Source organism: Rhamphochromis longiceps, linkage group LG5, assembly GCF_057381845.1.
Source record: "Rhamphochromis longiceps isolate RC_006_pf linkage group LG5, R_longiceps_female_GT1.1, whole genome shotgun sequence".
Classification (NCBI taxonomy): domain Eukaryota; kingdom Metazoa; phylum Chordata; class Actinopteri; order Cichliformes; family Cichlidae; genus Rhamphochromis; species Rhamphochromis longiceps.
The window spans coordinates 626,623-651,276 of record NC_140561.1 but is presented as its reverse complement, the minus strand read 5'-3'; the positions used below and the strand labels follow the sequence as shown (position 1 = coordinate 651,276).

Below are 24,654 nucleotides of genomic sequence, written 5' to 3'. Positions count from 1 at the left end.
TAGACTACGCGGAGAAGCACCTCTCCCACCCACCTTCAAATGTATTAAAAGCAAGGATATATCTATATGTCTAACGCTGACACAGCACTGTGTTTCTTCTTTTCCCTTTATGTTCCATGTAAAGGTGAATATGGAGCGTTTATGGAGCTCGTTTATTGACCAGCTGTCAGTTAGAAGGTAAGAGTTACTAGGTTAACAGAGGTTAGCAGTAACAGTACGGGGAAGTATATTGTGTTGTTCTTTTGTTGGTTTTTATTTTATCCTACTTTACTTTGTTATTTTGATTTTACCTGTTGTGAGTGCTTCCCGTAATTCTCCTTTTTCTTGCGCCGCTGCGGCCAGAGTTCACAACATTACATATTTTTGTATCTATAAACAGGAAGCTGACACTCTCCAGACTTTATCAAAGGTGTGAGCGTCACAGCAGAGGCCTTTGTGTCAACGTAGCTGAAGACAAAACACAGAAACACATGAAGGAGATTTTCCTGGCCTGGATTTTATACAAATATTCTGCAGTACATCAAAAATGAAAGAAAACCATTAGTCAACATATGAACATCACCTCTGAAGTTACAGAGCTTTGACTGGAGACACAGCTGAGCGTTTTGCATTTTGCATAATTAATTACATAATTAATTATGTAACCATAATTAAATGGTTACATCATCTTTAAAGTCCCCAGAGATCAGGAAAAGGGCCTGAGGGTGCTGTGTTTGGAGTCTGCTGGTTACAGTGTGCAGGACCTCACAGGCTGCTGCAGCGTTAGCAGAGGGCGGGACATACACAGCTATCATAATCACGTGTGTAAACTCTCGTGGTAGATAGTACGGTCTCATGCTAACCGCTAGCAGCTCAATGTCCTTACAGCATAGCGTCTCTTTGATAGATAAATGCCCAGAGTTACACCATCTATCGTTCACAAACACAGCCAGACCCCCTCCTCCCTTCTTACCACTCTCCGCTGTTCTGTCATAAGAGGCTCAGCAGCTAAAGCAGCACACCTGGGTCTCCCAGCCTATTAAAAGCAGCCCTTTGCTTCACCTGCTTCACTAAACATTATTATTTTAAGCAGAGTGGTGTGATTTATGTAGGCATTGCTGTGTGACAGGATGACTTTTCTTGCACACCCACCAAATGAGGGCGCACATGCTTCCACGCCCACTGGTGACTGCACACATCCTTTCAAGGAAGCATTTCATTCATCCCTAACAAATGGAACAAAACACTGTGCAGCGTGTTCAGGTTTGAACGTGGCCCTGGCCTCTCTCTGCATCCACCTGGCACATGCAACACACATCCACTCCCTGCTGAACTGCTTGTATTTGATGTGTTGAAGTTTTGGTAAAGTTTGAATAAATTCCACTTTATTTATAGGAACATTTCATCTGTGGACTCCTGCTTCCCCTCTCCTTGAGCCAGTTTGTGACGGGAACATGACATAAGAAAAGTAATTTATCCCTTTTTGATTCTGTGTATCTGGCGCTCATCCAGTGAGTTCACACTTGGCAGAAACAGACTGAATTTGTCTGGAGAACTTTGGCTTCAGCCAAGTTAGATAAACACACTGTGTCTCTGTCAAAACAGCAGTGTAGTTGTGGCACCCCTGTGAGGGAATGACCACATGAATATTATTTTGTGTAAAACACTCATGTAACGGGACATTTTTCATTGCTATATGTATTTATTTTCAGTTTCTTTAAGAGGATAGAAAATCCATGTAACAGGGATTCATTTTATGTTAGAAAGCAGTGAGGGCGGAACTTTGGTGCTTGCTCCGGGGTTTCGGGGTGCAGTAAGTGGAGCCCACCTTCCGCTGCTTCCTCAGACACGTTCTGGAGGAAAGCAGAGACGCATCGTGTCTTCCTTACTCTGCTCTTCACCTGCTTTTACAGGTCGGTACACGGTGCTCGCACCGAAAATGTTGTTTATTGTCACCATGGTTACCCACGTTAATGTGAATGGGAGAGTTAAGGCGGTCCGCCAAAGTTATTTATATGTAAACACGGGAGAAAACCAGAGGAGTGTCCCGCGCGACCGCACCGCGAGCCCGCTCGTTAGGTGGAGCGCTCGTGAAGCAGAGTCAGTGCGCTCCTATGCTCTGTGCAAACGTGTTGTAATGCTCCAATCAAATCAGTTCTGTGAGATGTGAATGTTAATAGTTCTGTTAAAGTGACTGAGTAGATTAGCTAGTGTAACACAAGCACTCTGAGCAACTCTGTGTAGCTAACAGAGGCATTCATGGGTTGATTCAACAAGCTGTGTTTCATGATGCACTAAATAGTGATTTTGCCAGTAAATTACTGGAGGGAACAAATGTAATGTATTTACCAATGCTGTTATTGAATATAACTGTTTAGCCAGTAAGACACTGCAGAAGACAATGTGATGTGTTTATTGATATGATAAAAGGATGTAGCTGTTATGGAAAGAAGTGTGAACTTGAGAAACTGAACCAGTTAAAAAGAGTATATTTCACTGATGTTGTGAAATAAGTAAATGTAATTGATGTGAATGAGGAACCAGCTGAACAGTATATTGAAAGCTCATGTTTAGTGTTTTATAGCATTTATTTGTGTGAAATAAATCAGACTCAGACACGTTCTGGAGGAAAGCAGAGACGCATCGTGTCTTCCTTACTCTGCTCTTCACCTGCTTTTACAGGTAACATATTTGTCATCGAGGTCTTCATCCTTGGGACCCGTAACATAGTAACTTCTTCATTGTTATACTTCTATAGTTTTCCCATTTTGTGAGCTGTGGATGTGGAAAGTGTCTCAGTGACACATCCACATGAAAACAGCGTTACCTTCGTTCATTTGCACGTCAAATGAACGAGCTGTTTGGACTTTAACGTCACAGCTGATGCTTCGATACTCGAACTCAAGAGTTCAGCTTCCACTCAGAGGTACAAGTACACACAGCAAAGATAAACGTGTACACAAGGTGGAACCCACAAGTGCACAGCTCCAACCAGAGATGGGAAGTAATCCGATTACTTTTTTCAAGAAACGAGTAAAGTGAGGGATTACTATTGCAAAAAAGGTAATTAGATTACTGTTACTTTCCTGTAAGCACGCTGCGTTACTGCGTTACTAAAACCGCAGCTGTGTGCAGATGAACAATGGATAATCTATCGAGTGTGGAGAGAGTGTGAGCGTGCAGCGTTTAAAGCGTGGAAGCACTGACCTTACTTTGAGTTTGACTCTGTAAAAAGTGACAGAAACATTAGCATCCGCTGTTCACTGCGTGGGAAGACAACATGCTCACTCACTATGTGTTAATGGGCATGCTTATTTATAACTTTGATAAAATGTCATAAAAATAATTCCATGCCAGCTCACCATTGGTGATCAGGTAGTTTCTGTTCCAGTTCCAGTCCCATAAATCATGAAGCTTGCTGCCAGAAAAGCTTCAAATCTCCTTTGAAAGCTGTTTGTGGTCTTGATTGTGGGAGCTTCAGTTGTCTGACTCCAGCTGCCACACAGTGCTCACTGATATCATTTGCAAAAACCCCAGTGTGACAATATTTATCAGTGAAGCAGAAATCAGGAAGTGACGACTTTTCTTTGAACATTTGCTAAGGCTAAGCTGTGCTTTCTACCACAGTTGGGAATTTCCTGGTTTACAACAAATTATTGTGTCAACACCGCATAAGATTTCAAACTACAGGAAAATCACTGGAGTTATAAGAGGCAGACAACGACACACACACCACATGCATGCTGTTGCTATTTATTGTGGATTAACCTGTCAAGGGCAAGAACAAAATAATTCTGCCTCAAATACAGGAAATCATAGCTTTCCTGTATTTCCTCCATTGTTGGCATGCTGGTTAGTGCTGTTGCTCCACAGTAAGAAGGTCCTGGGCTAAATTATCCATGAATGTAAACGGCTGTGTGTTTCTATCTGATAGACTGGTGAGCTGTCCAGGGTGTACCCTGCCTGGTAACCTATCACTTCAGGGTTATTTCCCAGCCCTGCTGCAACCAGGATAGAGATAGGAGGATGGTAGTTGTTGTAGACCCATTCAGTTTCAATTGAAGGATTAAAATGTTCCAGGAGCTCAACTTACTCCATCTGAACATGTTTCAATCGTGTTTTATGAACATAACATGCAGGTTTACTGAATATGAAAAGGTTGTGTTGATTTAACTCAGTTGTTTAAGTTTCTGCCAAAGCAAAACCTTTGTGTGCAACCAGTGTCCACTATTGAATCAAGTAAATCCAACATGTTTTTGTCAGTGCAAGAAGGAGTTACGGTGCCTGTATTCCTGCACAATATTGTCCCGGGAGGGAGGAAAACTTTCTGGTGAAGTTTTGGTTGATTTTTGGGTTTTGCTTGACACTAGGTTGATTTTATCAGTGAGGTTTGGATTGTTTTCTTTCTCTAAGAGAGAGAAAGATGGTTTTATGCTTGGACATGTTTGCAATGGGCCCCAGTATCTGTTACTTTATTAGTATTTTATTGATTACGTTTGTTTTGGGTTTTTTTTTTTTTTAATATTTTTATTACTTTTCCAACAACATACAAAGGTAGTTTCCAATAATATGCTGTTGTAATAGAAACCCTTTTCCCCCACCCTCACCTCCCACTCTGCTCTCTTCCGAACAAAGAAAAAAAAAGAACAAGCTCACATGAAATATATATACAATTGTACCATATGTGGCATTTATACATAATTCAAGAAAAAAAAACCAAAAAAAAAAAGAAATAAGAAAATATAATCAATAGGAATAAACAATAAAAAATAGCATGCACATGCTAAACAATTTCCTCCTACTCCACTCTCCTACATAAGTTGTTCTATATTTACTACTTTTAAAAAATTTTTAAATGGCTTCCAAATTTCATCAAAATATATTAACTTATTTTTCAGAAAGTACGTAATCCTTTCCATTTCCATACACTGTGTCAAGGAGTTTATCCAAGCGCCAATAGCAGGAGGAATTGATGTTTTCCAATTTATTGCAATCATACGTTTTGCCTGTAATGTACAATAATCCATAAACTTAATTTGATAGGTTGTTAATTTAATATTTTTAGGATACACTTGTAGTAGCATCATTTCTACATCCAAAGTGATCTTTTTATTTAAAATTTGGTTTATTTTGTTCATCACCTCCTGCCAAAAGGCACAAACAATTCTACATTCCCATATACAATGAAAAAATGTTCCACGGGCTTCTCCACATTTAAAACATGTATCTGGTATTCTATTATTATATTTATTCAGTTTCACCGGTGTTACATATGTTTGCATGATCCAATTGTATTGTAGTAATTTTAAGTTACTGTTAATCGATTGTTTTTGAGCTTTTAAGCAAATTAACTTCCATGTCTCCTCAGAAATATTAATATTTAGGTCCTTTCTCCAAGCTTCCAACTTAGAAACTGATGTTTCTGAAGAGGCAGAAACAATCCAATTATAAAATGTTGAAATTAAGCCTTTATTACCACCTTTTTTCACCATAAACTCCTCTAGCTTACTTAACTGGGGAAAATTAAGGGATTTATTTTGCATAGATGAAATAAAGCTTCTAATTTGTAAATACTTAAAAAAGTGTTTTTGGGGGATTTGAAATTTTGAGACTAAATCCTCAAATGAGACCATTACTCCATCACAAAACAGATCACCCACTTTCTTAACACCTTTTACTGCCCAATCCTGAAACCCTGCATCCAACTTTCCTGGTACAAATAAGGCATTTCCCCAGATGGGGCTAAACTGAGAGAGATTGTTCTTAATATTCATCATTTCTTTTATTGTAAACCAGACTTCAGTCATGTTTTGAACTATAGGATTATTTTCTTTCTTTAACTGTTTGGATTTTGCAGAATATAAGTACAAATTTAATGGCATTTTAAGAGCATTTGCTTCCATCCCCACCCATGACGGGGTATTTTGGGATGAAAAATAAAATCTTATTGTCCTTAATTGAATAGCCAAATAGTACCAGTAAAAGTTGGGGCATTTCAATCCCCCTGTATCAAAGGGAAGGTACAACAAAGACAAACGAATACGAGGCTGCTTCTTGTTCCAGATAAACTCTCTGATTAGTGATGTTAATTTAGTAAATAATCCAGCAGGAGGAGCCAGTGGGACATTTTGAAACATATACAACAGTCTAGGTAATACATTCATTTTAAGAACACTTATCCTTCCAATAATAGATAGTGGTAGACTTATCCAACGCTCCAAATCTTTGGAAATTTTCTGTAGTATTATATTATAGTTAAGTACCACCACATCTTTTAATGAAGGAACTATTTTAATACCTAGATAGATGAATTCAGAGTTAACAGTAAAGCCAGATACATTCTGATTTACGTTTTGATTGTACCCTTGATTAAGTAACATTAATGATGATTTTGTTACATTAACTTTATACCCTGAGAAAACCCCAAACTGATCTAATAAATCCTTTACAGCGGGCACAGAATTTTTTAATTGCTTTAAAAATATTATGATATCATCAGCAAATAAAGCAATTCTATGTTCCTTTCTACCAATCCTAACACCTTGTATCTGTCCGCTGTTTCTAACAGCTATTGCCAGAGGTTCAATAGCTAAAAGGAATAAAAGTGGAGATAAGGGTGAACCCTGCGGGCACCCTCTTTTAATATCAAATTGTTCAGAGATTATCTCATTTGTCTTAACCTGAGCCACAGAGTGACAATGTAATAGCTTGATCCAATGCAGAAATACCTTTCCAAACCCAAATCTAACAATGACATCAAAAAGATATGACCGCTCAATTCTATCAAAAGCCTTCTCCGCGTCAAGCGAAAGAATGGCTGTATCGTCCTGCTCACTTTGATTATGAAGAATGTTTAAAACTCGTCTTACATTATGAAAACCCTGTCTATGTTTAACAAATCCATTTTGATCATCCCCTATAATAACTGGAAGAATACTTTCTAATCTTTTAGCAAAAATTTTACAAATAATTTTAGTGTCTGTATTGATTAAGCTTATAGGACGCATATTTTCACACTTATTATTTAGTTTTCCAGGTTTAGGAAGCAGTATTATCAGGGACTTCCTTAATGAGTCAGTAAGATTGCCATTATTAAAACATTCTATATACATATCTAAGAGGGGCTGTGCTAATTTATCTTTAAAATATTTGTAAAGGTCAATTGGCAATCCATCTGGACCAGCTGTTTTGCCAGCATTTAAGGAGTTTATTGCATCTATAATTTCATGTATACTAATTTGCCTATCAACATTTACTTTGTCTTTTTCTGAAATTTTTGGTATTTCAAGTTTATCTAGAAATAAAGATTGCATTCTAGTTACATTATTGAGTTCAGAGTTATATAGCGTTTCATAAAATCTTTTAAATGCATTATTTATCTCTAATGGGTCTACTATAGTATTACCATTTGAATTTTCTAATTTTGTAATTGCCTTTTCAGATTCCATCTTTTTTATACGCCATGCCAGGAGTTTGCTGGGTTTTTCACCTTGGTCATAGAATTGTTGCTTTAATCTCAATAAATTAACAGCTGCTTTTTCACTTGTCATTTCATTATATTGCGTTCTCAATAGTAATAATTCTTTTACAATATACTCATTGTTTTGACCTGATTGAAAGCTAATCTCTTCTTTTTTATTCTTACTTCCAGATATTTTATCCTTTGATTTCTTTCTCTTGTTTTATTACTAGTATAGCTTATAATTTGCCCTCTTAAGTATGCTTTAAAGGCTTCCCATCTTACACTTGCCGATGTTTGATCTGAGTTATGTTCAAAGTATTCATTAATTTGCTTGCCTAAAAACTCAAGAAACTGTTTATCCTGCATCCACTTCAGTTGAAACCTCCATTCAAATCGAGTCTTGATCAGTTTTGGTTCTATGAGAGTCAAAGTAACGACTGCATGGTCCGAAATTACTATTTCCTTATACTGGCAATCTTTTATAAAATGAACCAACTCATTTGATACCAAGAAGTAATCTATTCTAGAGTACGCTTTATGTGTACCTGACCAGCAAGAATATTGTAACTTGGTTGGATTTTGATCTCGCCATATATCACTTAAATTTAACTCCTTCATGAATTGTTTGATCACCTTTCGTGTTCTATTGTGAGTATTATCCATGCCTGAGGATTTATCCTTCTGTGGATTCAGAGCACAATTTAAGTCCCCAGCAATTATACATTTACCTTGCAAGTCTGAGATTTTAAGAAATAAATTGCTATAAAAGTTTGGATTATCTTCATTTGGGCCATAAATATTAATTAAATTTAGTCTAGTGGAGAGTAGATTTCCTTGTATTATTAGAAAACGACCATTACTATCCTTAAGCACGTGCTCAACTTGAAAAGGTATAGATTTATGAATCATTATCATGACGCCCCTGGAATTGGAGGAGTAGGGCGCTGAAAATATTTGACCTGGCCATCTACGTTTCATTCTATTTGTCTCACTATCTAGCATATGAGTTTCTTGTAGAAACACTATTTTGGCCTTTAAATTCTTAATCCTACTAGTGACTTGTTTTATTTTTACTAACGTGCGCAAACCTCTACAATTCCAAGAAGCACAGTCAATCAAGACTTCTGTCATGTATATTCACTTCTATTAACCTATACTATTAACTAAATACACACATATATATACACAGAAAAAAAAAGAAAGATATTATACCATGTTGAGCATTTATCGATTTGAGAGAGCAACCCTTCCCACACCCCAGCCTGAATACGAACATACAGGTATCCCTTAACCCCAAAAATACTTCCGTTCTCTTCTTGAAACATGACCACTCTAGGCCGAGGAACTAATTACCCGCGTTTAGCAACAGTTGTTACATTAAAAATAGAAAAAAAAGAAAAAAAAAAGAGAAGAAGAGAAAAAAAAGAAAAATATATATATACATATTAACAATAGAAATAAATCCACCTTATCAAGTTTTAACTCTCCCATATTTAACACAGTAAGTGAAACTACTAGTAACTCTTATTAAGAAAACAAAATAGCCAATGTCTAGCCCAGCATTATGTAGTAATCCTTTGGCAATATAGTAAATTGTTCTTTTCATTAGAGTGCGTAAATATAGTTAGAGCAGAGTTATTGATCTACCATCATATGCCTTATCAAGCATTTTGTGCTTGTTCAAGGCTCTTAATGTAGACGTCCACGTCCGCTGGAGTATCGAATACCTGCGTACGTTCCTCGTTGGTCAAAAGCAACCTCGCCGGGTAAATGATCCTGTGTTTCCATAATCCAATCTCCCGCAGCTTCTTCCTCACACCATCATACTGGCGCTGTTGTCTATATGTCTCTGCAGGTAGGTCCGGCAGGAAGGCTATCTTGTTGTCCTTATACGACAATTCCTTTATTGTCCTAGCGGCTTTCATAATGCCTTCTCGATCTCTGTAGCTTAAGCACTTAATTATAAAGGCTCTCGATTACGTTTGTTTGTGCTTTTGTTACAGTGCACTGAGATAAGAACATCTGAGAGGTGTGATCCACCGGTGGTGATATTTTGGTATTTTGTGAGTTCCTGATTTAACAAATCAGCTCTTTAATCCAGACCTGAGAGATTGAACTTTAAAGCGCTATAAAATATTCTTACTGGAAACAGTGGCAAAGTGTTTTTCTCCATGATTATAATGGGCTTGGGAGAAATTCACTTATATGGGACATTGATCACATGAGAAGTCCTGAGCCTAAAAGGATTGCAGCGAGTCAATCCAGTCCAAAAACAAGGAGCTGTTTTCCTTTAAAATTATGACGTCATCTTGCTGGTGATGGAGGCTCGAATAGGCTGCGCGTGAGACTCCATTATCAGCAATATCTGGTATGAATGTGTGTGGATGTATGCATGTGACTGGACTGTGATGGACTGACGACTAAAAGTTTAACTGACTTGATACTGAGACAAAAACGGTGCCGACTTTAGGATTAGTGAATGTCCACAACAATTCACCCAGCCTGTAGAAGAAGGGTGGAGGTTTTGTCTTGCTTTGTTTTGTTGTTGCAGGAGCAGAAGGATGACAGAGACTAAAGGGGGAGGCTGTAGCTTCACATGAGTGTGAGCTGCAGACTGAACCCTTTGGTTGCTAATGTTGAGTCACTGATGTTTGCATTAAGAAAATTGTGTTTTATTAGCTGTGTTTTAATTAAGGTATCACATTATATTGTTGGGAATGTTAAATGCTAAAGTGAAGAAAAGCTTTGATTTCACTCATGACTGAACATGTTATTATTAACCATAGCAGGCCACTGTAAAGAGTCAATTAACTGTTATAGAGGAAAAAAAGGCCAAAAACTCTGTTAATACCTATGAATAACAGGCAATGATAGACTTGTCACATTCAAAATAGAGATATGTAATAACAAACACGGGTCCGTGTCATTTAGGTTCTCCATTGAAATAGTCAATCATTTAGAAAAGTAGAATATATATATATATGTCTCAACGCTGTTTCTCAATAATATTAAAAACCTAAAAACTATTGTTGTGGAAGATAGAAGTCACTGTGACAGCCCTCTGACTGTGGAGGATGTTTGTAATCCTATTTCTGCACTTAAGGCCAACAAATCTCCCGGCACAGATGGTTTAACTGCAGAGTTTTAAGAATCATTTTCTAATCTCCTGGCTCCGTCTTACTGCAGCTTTTCATAGGAAGTGTAGAGAATAACATCCTCCCTCCTACTCTTACTCAGGGTCTCATAACACTTATTCCAAAGCCAAACAAAGACTTACTTCTTATTGATAATTGGAGACCCATCTGTCTGCTCAATGATGACTATGAGATTATGGCTTTAGTACTTGCTAACAGAATGAAAGAGTTCTTGGACACAATTATCGATGAGACACAATCAGGCTTTATGAGAAACAGACACCTTTCTAAGAACATTAGACTGGTTTTAGATCTACTTGATTACTCTGATTTGGTATCTGACTATAGCTTCATTCTCTTCCTGGATTTTTAAAAGGCTTTTGATACAATTGAACATCAATTTATTTTCCACTCTTTGGAAAAATTTGGCATTTTTCTGTAAAGCTATCAAAACCTTGTACACGAATGGCAATAGCTCAATTAAAATGATTAAGACTCCACCCCGAGATTTGACCTGTTATACATGGAATCAGCACAGCTGATAAGGAGCTCATCATCAGCCAGCTAGCTGATGACACCACACTCTTCTTGAAGAATGCAAATCAAATCCGTCCAGCCCTTAGTGTTATTAGTGATTTCTCTGAGGCATCTGCTTTATGTCGAAATCTAAAAAAATGTGAATTACTAGCAATTAAAGGCTGCACTGCAAATGCTCTCTGTAACATTTCTGTTAAACAAGAAGTCACATATCCAGGACTGTTAATATCCAAAGACCAAAAGTCAAGATGCTCGTCAAACTTGTCAAACAGTGTTGGGGAATTCTCAATGGTGCTTGGTGCCATACCCTCAGGGACTTTAATGTTATATAAAAACACTGACAGCTAAATATCTGCCTCAGTCACTCTCCCTGATCCAGCTGAGTCAGCAGTGGGAAAAATCTGCTTTTCACAGGAACTTGGTAACAGCAATAAGAGAATACGTAGTTTATTCCAAGAAGATATCATGTCTCTCCCATATATAGAATATCTTACTGGAACCGACATGTTCCAGATATCACCTGGAAGACAGTCTGGATGATCCCATAAATATCTAATTGTGAACAAGGTGAAGGAAATCTCATATAAAATTCTTCATAAATGTTACCCAGCCAGTCACTATATGGTAACATTTAAAAGAGACATAAATACTAATTGAACTTTCTGTGGGGATCATCCAGAAACTGTGGCACATCTCTTTTGGTTCCTCTACACAGAGATTCTGGAAGAATTTAGCAGTTTTGTTATTGTCCATATTTTAAGGGAGTTTTCTTTACGATGGAAAATGTTTTATTCTGTTTCTTTAAGTTCCCCAGGAAGAGTGATAAATGTTTTTTATAAAATATTTGTTAATACTTTTAGCTATTTTATATCCATAAATGTAAGTTTATTAATAAAACACCATATTTCTGCCTTTTTATAAGGATATGAATTGTACATACAATCAATTTCAGACTCAACCAACAAAAAGCCTCTCAGAACAATATTTATATTGTAACAGTTGCTATTGTAATGCAGTGTATCACCACATGGCGGCGCCTCCTGTCTCACGACTGGTGTCACCCCCTTTTTGTTCATTATTCGCACTCCTCCTGTAATGGATGCTCCCGTGTGTACGCGGACTAGTGTGCTCTTTAGTAATGTGTGGTAGAGGTAGCACTTTTATTTTTGATATTGTAAATAAATGAGTACTTTTTGGAAAGTCAGAAGCTGTTGCTCATTCGCTATCCACCTGCACACCTCCGCGGCTGGCTTCATCTCCACTGCACGTTACAATATGTTGATTTTATTCGCCTACTCATATCATAATTTTTTTACTCCTGGTTCTGTATGTTCATGTTCTGTTCTTTTGTAAACTTTATCTGTTTGTATGTTGTATACTCATTGTGTTTCAATAAAGTTCGATTTAAAAAAAGGTACGTTCTAAACGAAGCTTCAGACGTCACTGATCACGTGACTCTGGCCAAACGAATCAAGCCTCGACACGGTGCTTCTGAAGCAGCGCGTTGATCTTTCTGACACACGCACCGGAGCGTCAGCTTCAAGCGGACCATCACTACGTCTCACATCTAAAGGTGTCAAGGTAACTTTGAACTGAGTTCAGTCAATCTGGAGTTTTTCCAAGTTTTCTGTTGCTCTCTGTGAGAGAAGAGCGTTAAAGGCGGGGCTCTCCAGAGTCCAGCAAAACAGGAAACCACAGCTGGGTGTGTGTAAGTGTGCAAACCAATAGAATGCATCGTGGTGGGGGGGGCATCACGGGCAAGAAAAAAATAAAATAATCGGTCGTACCCATGCTTCCCCGACGTCATGCCAGCGCATATTGGGAAATTCGTAGGCACCGATCGGTTTTCTATCAGCCATTTGCTGGGAGTAAGGGCGCCCTCCGTTTGCGAGGTGCGCCTGCTGCTGGCGGCACAGGGAGGAGAGGGCGGGGCGGCGGGGAGTCTCTGGCTGGCTGGAGCGGCATCTAATAACCAACTCGCAAAACAAAATAAAAACAACAAACAGATATTATGATACAGACTTATAATCTGCACCCATGTTTTTTCTAAATTCTATAACGTGAGCGCGAGAGCCCTCGGTGCGCCTGCGCGCTGCTGAAGTCAAAGTAAACTTTATTGTCATCTCCGCTACAGACAGTCCAGCATATAGAGAGACGAGACGACGAGGCTGCAGTTACAGCGGTGCAAGTAAACAAACAATAAATATAAGAAGAGTAAGAAAATAAATCTACACTTTAGGACTCGGGGTAAAGGATCAATAACAATTTAAATTTATAATTTACAGTTTGATGATTTAAAGTCTCACACAACCCGTCAAAAGGGGCGGGGCCGGCTGCTTCCAAGTAGAGCACATTTCATTTATAATGATGTAAATCCAAGCCCATCATGGATTCACGATCTGAATCCTGGGTTGTGTGAAATCCCAGAAATCAACCTTAGACAAAGTGAATCTGTGAACTAAGGTGTAGGTCTGTTAGGTTAATTGTGCTGATCCTCGGGTTGGGGGATTTGTGTTTGTACTGCAGCGCAAAATTCAAACCAATGGAAGATGGACAACAAAAGTTCAAAGCCATCAGGTGCTCAGGTTAGAAAAAAGAGAAAAGATGCAGGTAAGCAGACGTGTGATTGGATAATGGCAGCTCATCCTGAACCAATCAGACTAAACTCCAAACAATACATTATGTTACAGATTTTAATAGTAATTAGTCATTGTTACTTGTTGATTTGTCCTTTTCTCATTGTGTGACGAATTATGACGACTGTTTGGTAGCTGTTATTGTCTCTCTCTCTCTCTTCATGTGCGTTTCTCTGGTGAAACAATAGTTTTGTGTTAATGTTAGGGCTGCACGATTTTGCATAAAATGAGAATCACCATTTTTTGGCTTAGAATTGAGATCATGATTCTCTCATAACAATAAATAAACATAAAAACAACAAATGTCTCACGTTTTGTTGTTGCAGCAAAATGTTGTCCTGCTTGAAATTCCGTCTCCACCGTTGCTCGACGCTGCGTGTACAGAGCAGGTAGTGCAACAATAGAAAAATAGTTGCGGGACGGCACTGTGTAGCGTTTGTCTAGGGTGTTGATCGTTTTCCTAAATCCCTCGTTTTGCACAGTGTTGATGGAGCCATATCTTTGGTCAGGTGATAAGTGATAGCCTCCGTAATGTCTTTGTGCCTGCGGGAGTTCGACGTGTATAGGGAAGCGCTGTATAAGGTTCCCGTTATTGATGTTTGGGTGGTTGACCGGGACGGATTTTCTCCTGTCACTTTCTCGTCATCCCTGACGTGCTCTCCGTTGTTTTTTCCCTGCTAATTTTAGCATCACACGGCACAGCTTCTGTATCACGTGGTATAAGGCTCCGCCCTTGTCATTTGTTGAGCAGGAAGAGTGAGCGCTTGTTTTCATGCAGAGTACGTCCCGGATCAAAATGTGAAGTTTTACAAATCACCACTTCTTTAGTTAATATCATTTCAGTCTCAGACAACCTCGTTTCTCTTACAGAGGTTGAATGCACCTTCTGCGGATGGCAGTACCACACAGTGTGCGTGGACTTCCCCTGCACAGAAGGCAACTACAAATGCTGTGAATGCTAAATAAACAGAAACAAATGATCCCTGTTGTCTTTGCTTGATGATTGGTTTGAGTCTTGACAATCCACATTGCTGGCGTTGCATCTTTCAATGCCAGCAATGGCAGGTATCAGTGCTCAAAGCTTTTGTGTTTGTTTCCAACAAGTTGCCCACCTCGGGAAACAAAAATGTGTTCTTTTACTTGTCAGATGAACATATGAGACACTTTGACTCTTCAGTGCAGTGCGGAGCCTAACAAAGATCTGTTTTGTGTCCCAGCTGATCAGCAGGAGGAGGAGAGTCTGACGGAGCAGCAGAGGAACATTTTCAGCTACTTGGACTCAGCTCAGCCACTACAGAGGAAACAATGAGCTCAACACAGAAGGTGACAGACAGAGCAGGACCATATGACCAAAGATATTTATCACCATATACATTTGAACATTTGCCATAACGATGTAGCTGACGATAGAATTGACAGCAGACAAAATACTTTACAGCTCCACAACTTTATTAAAAAGCCATCAATGTATTTTCACTGAAACAAGCAGCTGTTGTTTATGTGCATTAAAGTTATATAAAAATGTAACAGTGCAAATGCAAATTCCTCGCTGACAGTTTAACCAAAAGGCGTTTCCAGTGGAAACTGGCCGACACATCCTGAGCATAACCATGTATAATATCCACTAAACTTCAGAAGAGGTTATACAGTCGTGGCCAAAAGGTTTGAGAATTGCATAAATATTGGAACCTGGAGAAGTTGCTGCTTAAGTTTTTATAATAGCATTTTGCCTGCACTCCAGAATGTTATGAGGAGTGATCAGATGAACTGCATCGTCCTTCTTTGCCATGAAAACGAACTTAATCCCCAAAAAGCCTTACCACTGCATTTCATTGCTGTCATCAAAGGACCTGCTGAGACCATTTCAGTGATCGTCTTCTTAACTCAGGTGAGAATGTTGGCGAGCACGAGGCTGGAGATCATCATGGCTGTATCCCGATTCAGGTTCTGCAGCTTTAAAGTCCTCAAGGGCCGCGTACTCAAAGACCGCTAAGGCCGAAGTGCGAGGCTCGTAGGCTCGTGAAATGGGACGTCTATCCTCCGTCGCGCTGCCCAGGTTGCCTAGCAACCATGATACTAACAGCTGGAAACGTTTCATACAGCTTTGTTTGACAGAAATGAAGGAGAACATATTTAGTTCATTTGTTTCTACATGAGCTCTGCGTGATTTGATGAGTATCTGAGGCTGAGACCACAGGACTGTGAAACATGATTGTTGGGCTTCATTTCTGTGCTGAACAGTCGTTTAAGATTAGCTGTAAATAACAATTAGCTGATGTTGTTCATGAGACTAAAGTCATCTCACTGTGGTAATGTAAATATGATATGGCCAATATTATAGTTATTATATTAATCACTTCACTCACAGACAAGTATCTGTGACAGTGTTTATATAGATGTATCATATATAAGAGACAAATATTGTTCATTTAATATGTTGGTACTAAATGTGGCTCATTGCTTACATATATGTGTAAAAAGCAAATGTAGGAGCTGTGATAACTGTGTCTGATAGAATGAAGAGTCGACTGATATATGAAATATTCCTTTATTGGGTGAGTAAATCAGACCATGTCATAACTGCTTTAAGTCACACAGAATAGATATCAGAGCCTTAAACAGGCTGACTTCTGCTAAATGGGTCAAACTGGGCAGAAAGTCTACAAACACATAACATCCTTATAGAATATGATGTAACACTATAGATCAACTTAGCTCAGAATATATAAAGCATATAAACAGTTACAGCAACATGATGCAACAAACACAGCAGCTACTGATCCAAAATACTCAAAGCTTCATAGAACTGAAACCAACATTTATTTTTAGCTCCATCCTGCTTAGGGATGGGTATTGATAAGATTTTAACGATTTCGATTCTGTTTAACGATTCAATTCTTTATCGATTCTCTTATCGATTCTTTTTTTTTTTTTTTTTTAAAAGAGAACACTAAGGTCGATTAGCTTAGAACTTTGTTTTATATCTTCTCTTTGAAGAAGATAGAAATTTAGGAGTAACATGGCCTTACAAACCCAACAGTGAGATCTTAAGAGATCCAGCCTACGGCTCTTCAATGGGGTGTCACAGGGTCCCCAGGAAAAAAAATTGTAAATGTAAAATAATAAAATAAATATTCTTCTGTAGCAATAACAAAGTATAATATAAATTGTTCTGTGGCAATTACACAAGAATATCCTGTAATGTCCTGCCTACAATTAAACACATTCACTTACCAAAAATCGGGGCATCTGCTGTGGCAAATGGGTGCAAGCCTTTGACCACAAACTTAGACACTGCTCGGTGACATTAGTCTATCCTGGCCTGAAAGGAGACGCTACTGGTAGACTGCAGCGAGAACTGCCAGCGAGCGCCAGCCAGACTCTGTCTGTCTCTCTCATCATGGTCACCTACATGTACAGTAATGGCAGGTTTTGGAATAAGGCAGATCGCGCTAACATAATATGCACTGTTAGTTGATTATTTACCTGCCGCATTAACGGGAGAGGACGTGCAAACGTTAGCGCTGCTGCTGGGTTGAGAGTCATGAGTCCGGAGCGGTATTAAAAACACGTGTCATCGCGTGTTTTGTGAGCAAATGCTTTTGCATATTCGTAGTGTTTCCTCCCTTAAATGAAATATCTACTTTGCAAGTTGCCCTGTTGTCATCGGTTCTCATCAAGTATAATCAAACTTTTGAGCGTTTGAGCCGCTTAGGCGCCGTGTTTCCTGCCAGGTAAATGACGCTCCGCAACGTGGTGACGTCATTCGGGGCGACTGAAATCGATAAGGGAATCGTTTGAAAAAATGGCAAACGATTCCAAGGAATTGAAACAGTGGGAACCGGTTCTCAACAAGAACCGGTTTTCGATACCCATCCCTAATCCTGCTGCTGATACAGACTTTAGGTTTCTGAACATTAAACTTGTTGCTGCCTTTCATAGTGTGTAACTTGAAGGCCCTGAGTACTTTCTCCCACACTGAAAACACTGGGATGATCACATTATTTGAACATTACCTAATAAGACTGATTCAGCACAGACAGTTATGTTAAACTTTCCTAGCAGTCCTTCACAAACAGGGAACAGTCTGTCTATTCTCTCCATCTGTCAGCTGCTGCTGGCTCTTCCTCCTCCTCTTCCTCACACACTGCTGAGTTTGTCCTGGTGGATCATCAGGGGTGCAAAGCCTCACAGATGATGTGCAGCAGTGGGTCCCTCAGTCTGTCCTCACTCTGGACACTTGCAGTCGTCACACATGGAAATCAAATGTGTGATAAGCTGCAGGATTCAAACACAAGTGTAACTTATAAACACATGTTCATACTTTTATTCCACAATCAGAGAGAAAGAAACAGAGAGAGAGTGCAGGACAGACAGACAGGTGACAGTCTCAGGTGTACACACTGCTACACAACAGCACAGAGAAGCAGGATTTAGTGTTTGTGTTATTACGAGTGTAAACAAGAAGAGTTCCAGATGGTGCAGTGGACACATGTGTGACTGCTGTGATTAAAGCATCTTTCTTTCAGCTTAACGAGTGAACCGTCAGCTCGTTCAAACACACGTTAAAGTGCGTTTGGCTCGACACCACCGAACAGAGGCAGCAATATAACACAGCTCACATTAACAGTGCAGTGAATCCTGCTTGTGCCGTGATGTTCAGGACTGCAAACCGAGCAGCATCACTGACTTTCAGCTTGTTGTGTTTGTGGATATATGACTGACTTTAATTATCCACAAAATCATCACATTCTCTGTCAGATTAAGGTCGACTATTGAACGGCGTATATTTAAAAGGCTTTAAAACCAAGTTAACGCTGAAAGTACAAACATCACTAATGTCACATAACTCTGCCGACAAGGCATAGCTATGGCTATGAAATGCTCTTTGTGTATCACTTCTTCATTATGAAAGATGTCATTAATGCACTAGTAATGTCTCATCTGGAGTATTGTTCAATCATTTGGTCAGCAGCTAATGAGACAGATCTTAACAGACTTCAGTTAGTCCAGAATAAGGCGTCCAGATTAGTGTGAAGATGTTCATACTATACTAATATTGATAAAATGCATAATAACCTTTCTTGGCTTCCTGTACAGGCTAAAATATTCTATGGCTTACTTGTAGTTCTAAAGAAAGCAATTCTGTTAAACACACCACATTTATTCTGCTCAGCTGCAGTATCCAGATGAAATACATCATCATATTACACAGTTTTCAACAAGCTGCAACTTAGTAAATGCTCGAGTTAAAAGTAACGTTTTGTAAAACTGTTACATTTAGAGCAACTTTTAAGTGGAATAAGTTGCCTTAAAAAATTAGAGAATTATTCAAAACTTCAATGAACACTTAAAAGCCGATTTACAGAGCTTTTAGTTGTTGTAAATATTGTAAGACATGATTTGTTTTTGAAATTTGTGTAATGTGCCTCAATGTTATTGATATTATTATTATTGATTGCTTATATTTGAACAATTGTGAAACCTCACTGTGGATGTAAGAGTGAAATTATGTGGATATCTTGAATCGACTTTATTGTGTAATATTTTGTGTGAGTATTTGACGGAAGACGAGCAACATCTGTTGTGGAAGCTAACGGGGTTCCTTTAGAATAAACAAACATAGGATTTATTATCACTGAATAATTCTGTATAAATCTACACAAATTATAGAAATATGTAATAGGAAACAACAAAATAATCTAAATTATAAAATAATGTGTGTGTGTGTGTGTGTGTGTTGTGGAGCAGGGAAATTATTTTACTGCTATTGTTAAATAATCATCATTATTACCATTGCATTAATAATATAATCTGTGGTTTATATTGCATTCAGAGGTTGAACAGTGTGTCTTTCAGAAAAGACTAAAAGTCACAGGCTGACAGGAAACAGGCTTGCAGAGAGTTTGCAGAAGTGAAACCAGTCTTAGGTTATTTTGAGCAGCAGGCCAGACGAGGCCATTTGAATTACTAGGTTATTCAAATTGATCATTGCTTTAACAATGTAACAGATAGCTTTAAGAAGGCTTTAAGGTTTTATGCATACAGGTATTAAATTAACTTTGTATTCCAGGTGCAGTTATAACTATTTTATACATATTGCATATCTGTGCTTATTTGAGTTGATGTTCAGGTTCATTAATGGTCTAAAGCTTCACTAGTGAGAGTGTCTAGATGATCCATGCTGAGGGAAAACTAGAACATAGAAGGAATTGCAATACATGCTTACACAACAGTTCATTTTAATATCTTTTATATGTTCATATTCTTGTATTAAGCTTTTAGTAGGGGTTCTTGATTAAAACATTTATTTAGTAGATGACACATACATAGTTTCAGTTCGGTTATTACATATCTGAGGGTGGCTTCTGTCTCTCTGTCTGGTTAGAGGTCAGGAGCTAGTCGGCGAGGTGAAACAGGGTGCAATTGTGGTTAGCACACAGACACACACACACTCAGTTAGAGAGAATCATTTATAGGTAAAAGTTTAATCATGTTTTGCTTGGGGTTGCAAAAAGAGCAGTTTGTCGCAGAACTGCTGCTGAGGTGCCAAGATGACAAGCGAGCATCCGGCAGTGACAGGAAGCACCTGTTATGAAGATAGAAGACAATTGTTCTTTTAAATTGTGTCAAAAGTCGTTGTGGTTTTGATATTGACGTATGTGTATATATCCTGTCTGTGACGCATGAAGGGGCGTCAGTAAATCAAACCCTGACGGTATAAAATATCTGTTTATGCTTTGATTAAGTCGGAGATCACTTGCTGTCTGCGTACAGAGTGTTCTTCCCACACGTGTGTAGTCATTAAAATCATTGTTTGACCAAGAGCTTCTGGACCATGGTGGTTTGTACTCTCCTTCCTCAATTTTTGAACCTTAACAGTGTGTGTGTGTGTGTGTGTGTGTGTGTGTGTGTGTGTGTGTGTGTGTGTGTGTGTGTGTGTGTGTGTGTGTGTGTGTGTGTGCATGATTTTAGTGTTTGAACAGTCATGAATTATCTTTAACAGCAGGTTGGATGTAATGTGTTAGAACTAGCAGGTGGGGATAAGAGACCTTTAAGGTGTTTGGTGCCACGCTCCACCTTCAGGTTTAAAACTAGTGTTACAGTTTTTCTCAGTCGCTTTGGTGCATTTCTCACAACAGAATTAAACATTGCACAACAGTTAGTTCAACCACCACAACATGTAGTCGTTTTGGCACAACCCTGTGGCGGTTTCACGTTCACTGCGTCCAAAGGCAAATGCCTTTGGACATGAAGCAGTTGAGTGAGTACAAATATCTAAAGAATGGTCACGTTTGACTTCCTATTCATCACTATCTCCTTTCTTTTATCATGAATGTCACAATTATTCATACTTGTACCGGCTGAATAGTCATTGTCCTTACAACTAATAGTCTTCATTTCATTGCTTGTGTCAGTGCACTCAAAATTGTTGAACATCTTGTCAAACACTTTGTACACCCATTTTGAAAACCCTATTTTTAAGGAGTTTCCATGAAACCCCTGCACACGTTTGTATATCTTGACGAAGCGGGATTCAATCTTGCAAAAGGCGTGAACGAAATCACATTGGAGAAATAGCCACCATTGATGTCCCAGGCCAACGAGGAGGAAATATTTCAATGTGTGCAGCAATCTCAGAAAATGGCGTTCACACCCATATTCCTCGTATTGGTGCATACAATACACAACACCGGTTGGCTTTTCTGGACGCTCTTTATAGGGACCTAATCCCACAAAATGAAAGGGATGATCCTGGTGACAATCGGACAATGTATGTAGTGGTTTGGGATAATGTTAGCTTCCATCACTCTGCTGTAGTCGGGCAGTGGTTTGCAGCACACGACAGGATACTTATGGAGTTTCTTCCTCCTTACACTCCATTCCTAAATCCAATTGAGGAGTTTTTCTCTTTCTGGAGGTGGAAGGTATATGACAGGCATCCACATACCCAAATGACCCTGCTAGCAGCTATGGATGCAGCTTGTGATGACATCACAGCAGAGTCCTGCAGAGAGTGGAGTTGACACTCCAGAAGATACTTTCCCCGATGCATCGATAGAGCTGACATTCGCTGTGATGTTGATGCAAATATGTGGGCAGACAGACGGGAGCGTCTAGATATCAATGATTGATATGCAGCAGTGTCTGTTTTTCAGTTTTGTTTTTTTGTTTCATAACCACTGGAGTGAGGTTTACTGTCTAAGTGAGTTTATGTTTGCTGTAAAATGTTTGATTTACTGTATTTCCCCAGTTTGCACAATGCTGTGAACAGTTTCAATTAAATATTATCAAGAGTGCATATGGAGTGTCTTGATTTTCCTTTACAATTTATGGTTTTCAACATGCCATGCATGCTGTCCAGACTTGACATGTCATTGGGAAGCACCTACAAAGAAATCCGTCACAATGAGAACATGTTCAAACCATTTGATTTTGTGACCAAAGGTGCTGGTGTAATGACTTGTAATTGTGACAGCCCTGACACTTTGATTGATATAAGTACTTGCTTTTGATGAATGTATTATCTGTTTTGCTCAAGGGATTTGTTGTTGATGCATTGACAACTTATTTTGGACACCTGACTTTTCTTTTTGATGGAGTGACTCACTTTTGCAAGTTATCCACCATGTTTTGCAGTTTGCACTAATTGTTTTGAGAAGTGCCTTAGTAGTGGTGGAGAGTTCAATTCTGTTGTGAGAAATGCACCAAAGCGACTGAGAAAAACTGTAATGGAGTTTGAAGGTTGAGTTTGTTCCACGACTGCATTTCACTCTCTGTTTGTATCTCTGTCACTGCAGGACCAACATGGAGCCAGAAGTCAGCGCTCTCAGGAGGCCGACAAACCTCACAGAAGAAAGGGAGAGAAAAAACACACCTGTGACGAGTGTGGGAAGGGTTTTACTGTGAGGGCTTCACTAAAACAGCATCAGGTCATCCACACTGGAGAGAGACCGTTCAGCTGTGACTTGTGTGGAAAGTCTTTTTCCTTCAAGCCTTCCCTAAGAAAACACCAACTCATCCACAGTGGAGTTAAAGCGTACAGCTGTGATCAGTGTGGCAGAGCTTTTACTCGCAGTAGCCACTTACAGAGTCATCTAGTTACCCACTCTGGAATTAAGGCATACAGCTGTGATCAGTGTGGCAGAGCTTTTACTCACAGTAGCCACTTACAGAGTCATCTAGTTACCCACTCTGGAATTAAGCCATACAGCTGTGACATCTGTGGAAAAACTTTCAGCCAGAGAGGGCCCCGAAATAAACACCTACGCATTCACATCAGACATGATGTGTACTGCTGTGAACAGTGTGGCAAACAGTTTACAACAGACGCACACTTACAACGACACATGTTTACCCACACTGAGGAGAGACCTTATCGATGTGACCTGTGTGAGAAGACTTTTAAATCTCCACATGACCTGAGACAACACCAACAGATCCACACCAGAAAGAGACTCTACAAGTGCAGCTACTGTGAGGTATGTATTTATATTGTTATCTTGTCATTTTAGCCTGACTGTTTGGAACAAACAAAAGACCCTTATGAAAAGGACACCGAGGGAACAGTTTACCCTGCCCGGGATAGGGTTACCGGGGCCCCGCCCTGGAGCCAGGCCCGGGGAGGGTGCCCGAGGGCGAGCGTCTGGTGGCCGGGCCTTAGTCCATGGGGCCCGGCCGGGCACAGCCCGAAGAGGAGACATGGGCCCATCCTCCCGCAGGCCCACCACCCACAGGAGGCGCCATAGGGGTCGGGTGCATTGTGTGCCGGGTGGCGGCCAGGAGCGGAGGCCTTGGCGGACTGACCCCCGGCTGCCAAGACTGGCAATAGGGACATGGAATGTCACCTCTCTGGTGGGGAAGGAGCCTGAGTTAGTGCGTGAGGTTGAGAGGTACCGGCTAGATATAGTCGGGCTCACCTCTACACATGGCTTGGGCTCTGGAACCAGTCTCCTGGAGAGGGGCTGGACTCTGTCTCAGTCTGGAGTTGCCCCTGGTGAGAGGCGGCGGGCTGGGGTGGGTATTCTAATATCCCCTCGGCTTGCTGCCGGTACGTTGGGGTTTTTCCCGGTGGACGAGAGGGTTTGTTCCCTGCGCCTTAGGGTCGGGGAACGGGTCCTGACTGTCATCTGCGCTTATGCGCCGAGTGGCAGTTCAGAGTACCCAGCCTTCTTAGAGTCCCTGGGGGGGGGGGGGTGCTGGAGGGTGCTCAACCTGGAGACTCTGTTGTCCTGCTGGGAGACTTCAATGCTCACGTGGGTAACGACAGCGAGACCTGGAGGGGCGTGATTGGGAGGAACGGCCTCCCTGATCTGAACCCGAGCGGTGCTTTGTTATTGGACTTCTGTGCTAATCACAGTTTGGCCATAACGAACACCCTGTTCAAACATAAGAGTGTCCATAAGTGCACGTGGCACCAGGACGCTCTAGGCCGTAGGTCGATGATCGATTTTGTAATCGTATCAGCAGACCTGCGACCATATGTTCTGGACACTCGGGTAAAGAGAGGGGCTGAGCTGTCAACTGATCACCACCAGCCGAAGCTGCTGCATTGAGCTGCGGCCGCAAGGTGGTTGGTGCCTGCCGCGGTGGTAATCCCCGAACCAAATGGTGGACACCAGAGGTGAAGGGAGCCACCAGGCTGAAGAAGGAGTCCTATCGGGCTTGGTTGGCCTGTGGGACTCCGGAGGCAGCCGACAGGTATCGACAGGCCAAGCGGAATGCGGCTCGGGCAGTGGCTGAAGCAAAAACTCGGGTGTGGGAGGAGTTCGGAGAGGCCATGGAAAAAGACTTTCGGACTGCCTCGAAGAGATTCTGGCAAACCGTCAGGCGTCTCAGGAGGGGAAAGCGGTGCTCTACCTGCACTGTGTATAGTGCTGGCGGAGCGCTACTGACGTCGACTGAG

The 24,654-nt window shown here is 40.2% G+C and overlaps 1 protein-coding gene across 1 annotated transcript; it reads left to right on the top strand.

Annotated features, from left to right (window-relative positions):
• The first annotated feature begins 1,841 nt into the window (after window positions 1-1,841).
• On the top strand, window positions 1,842-24,277 carry LOC146668997 (uncharacterized). The gene is made up of 4 exons (XM_085405403.1): window positions 1,842-2,661; window positions 14,966-15,071; window positions 22,550-23,230; window positions 23,303-24,277. The coding sequence occupies exons 2-4, from the start codon at window positions 15,054-15,056 to the stop codon at window positions 23,495-23,497; spliced, it is 894 nt and encodes a 297-aa protein (XP_085261529.1). The 5' UTR covers window positions 1,842-2,661; window positions 14,966-15,053; the 3' UTR covers window positions 23,498-24,277.
• Window positions 24,278-24,654: the final 377 nt, after the last annotated feature.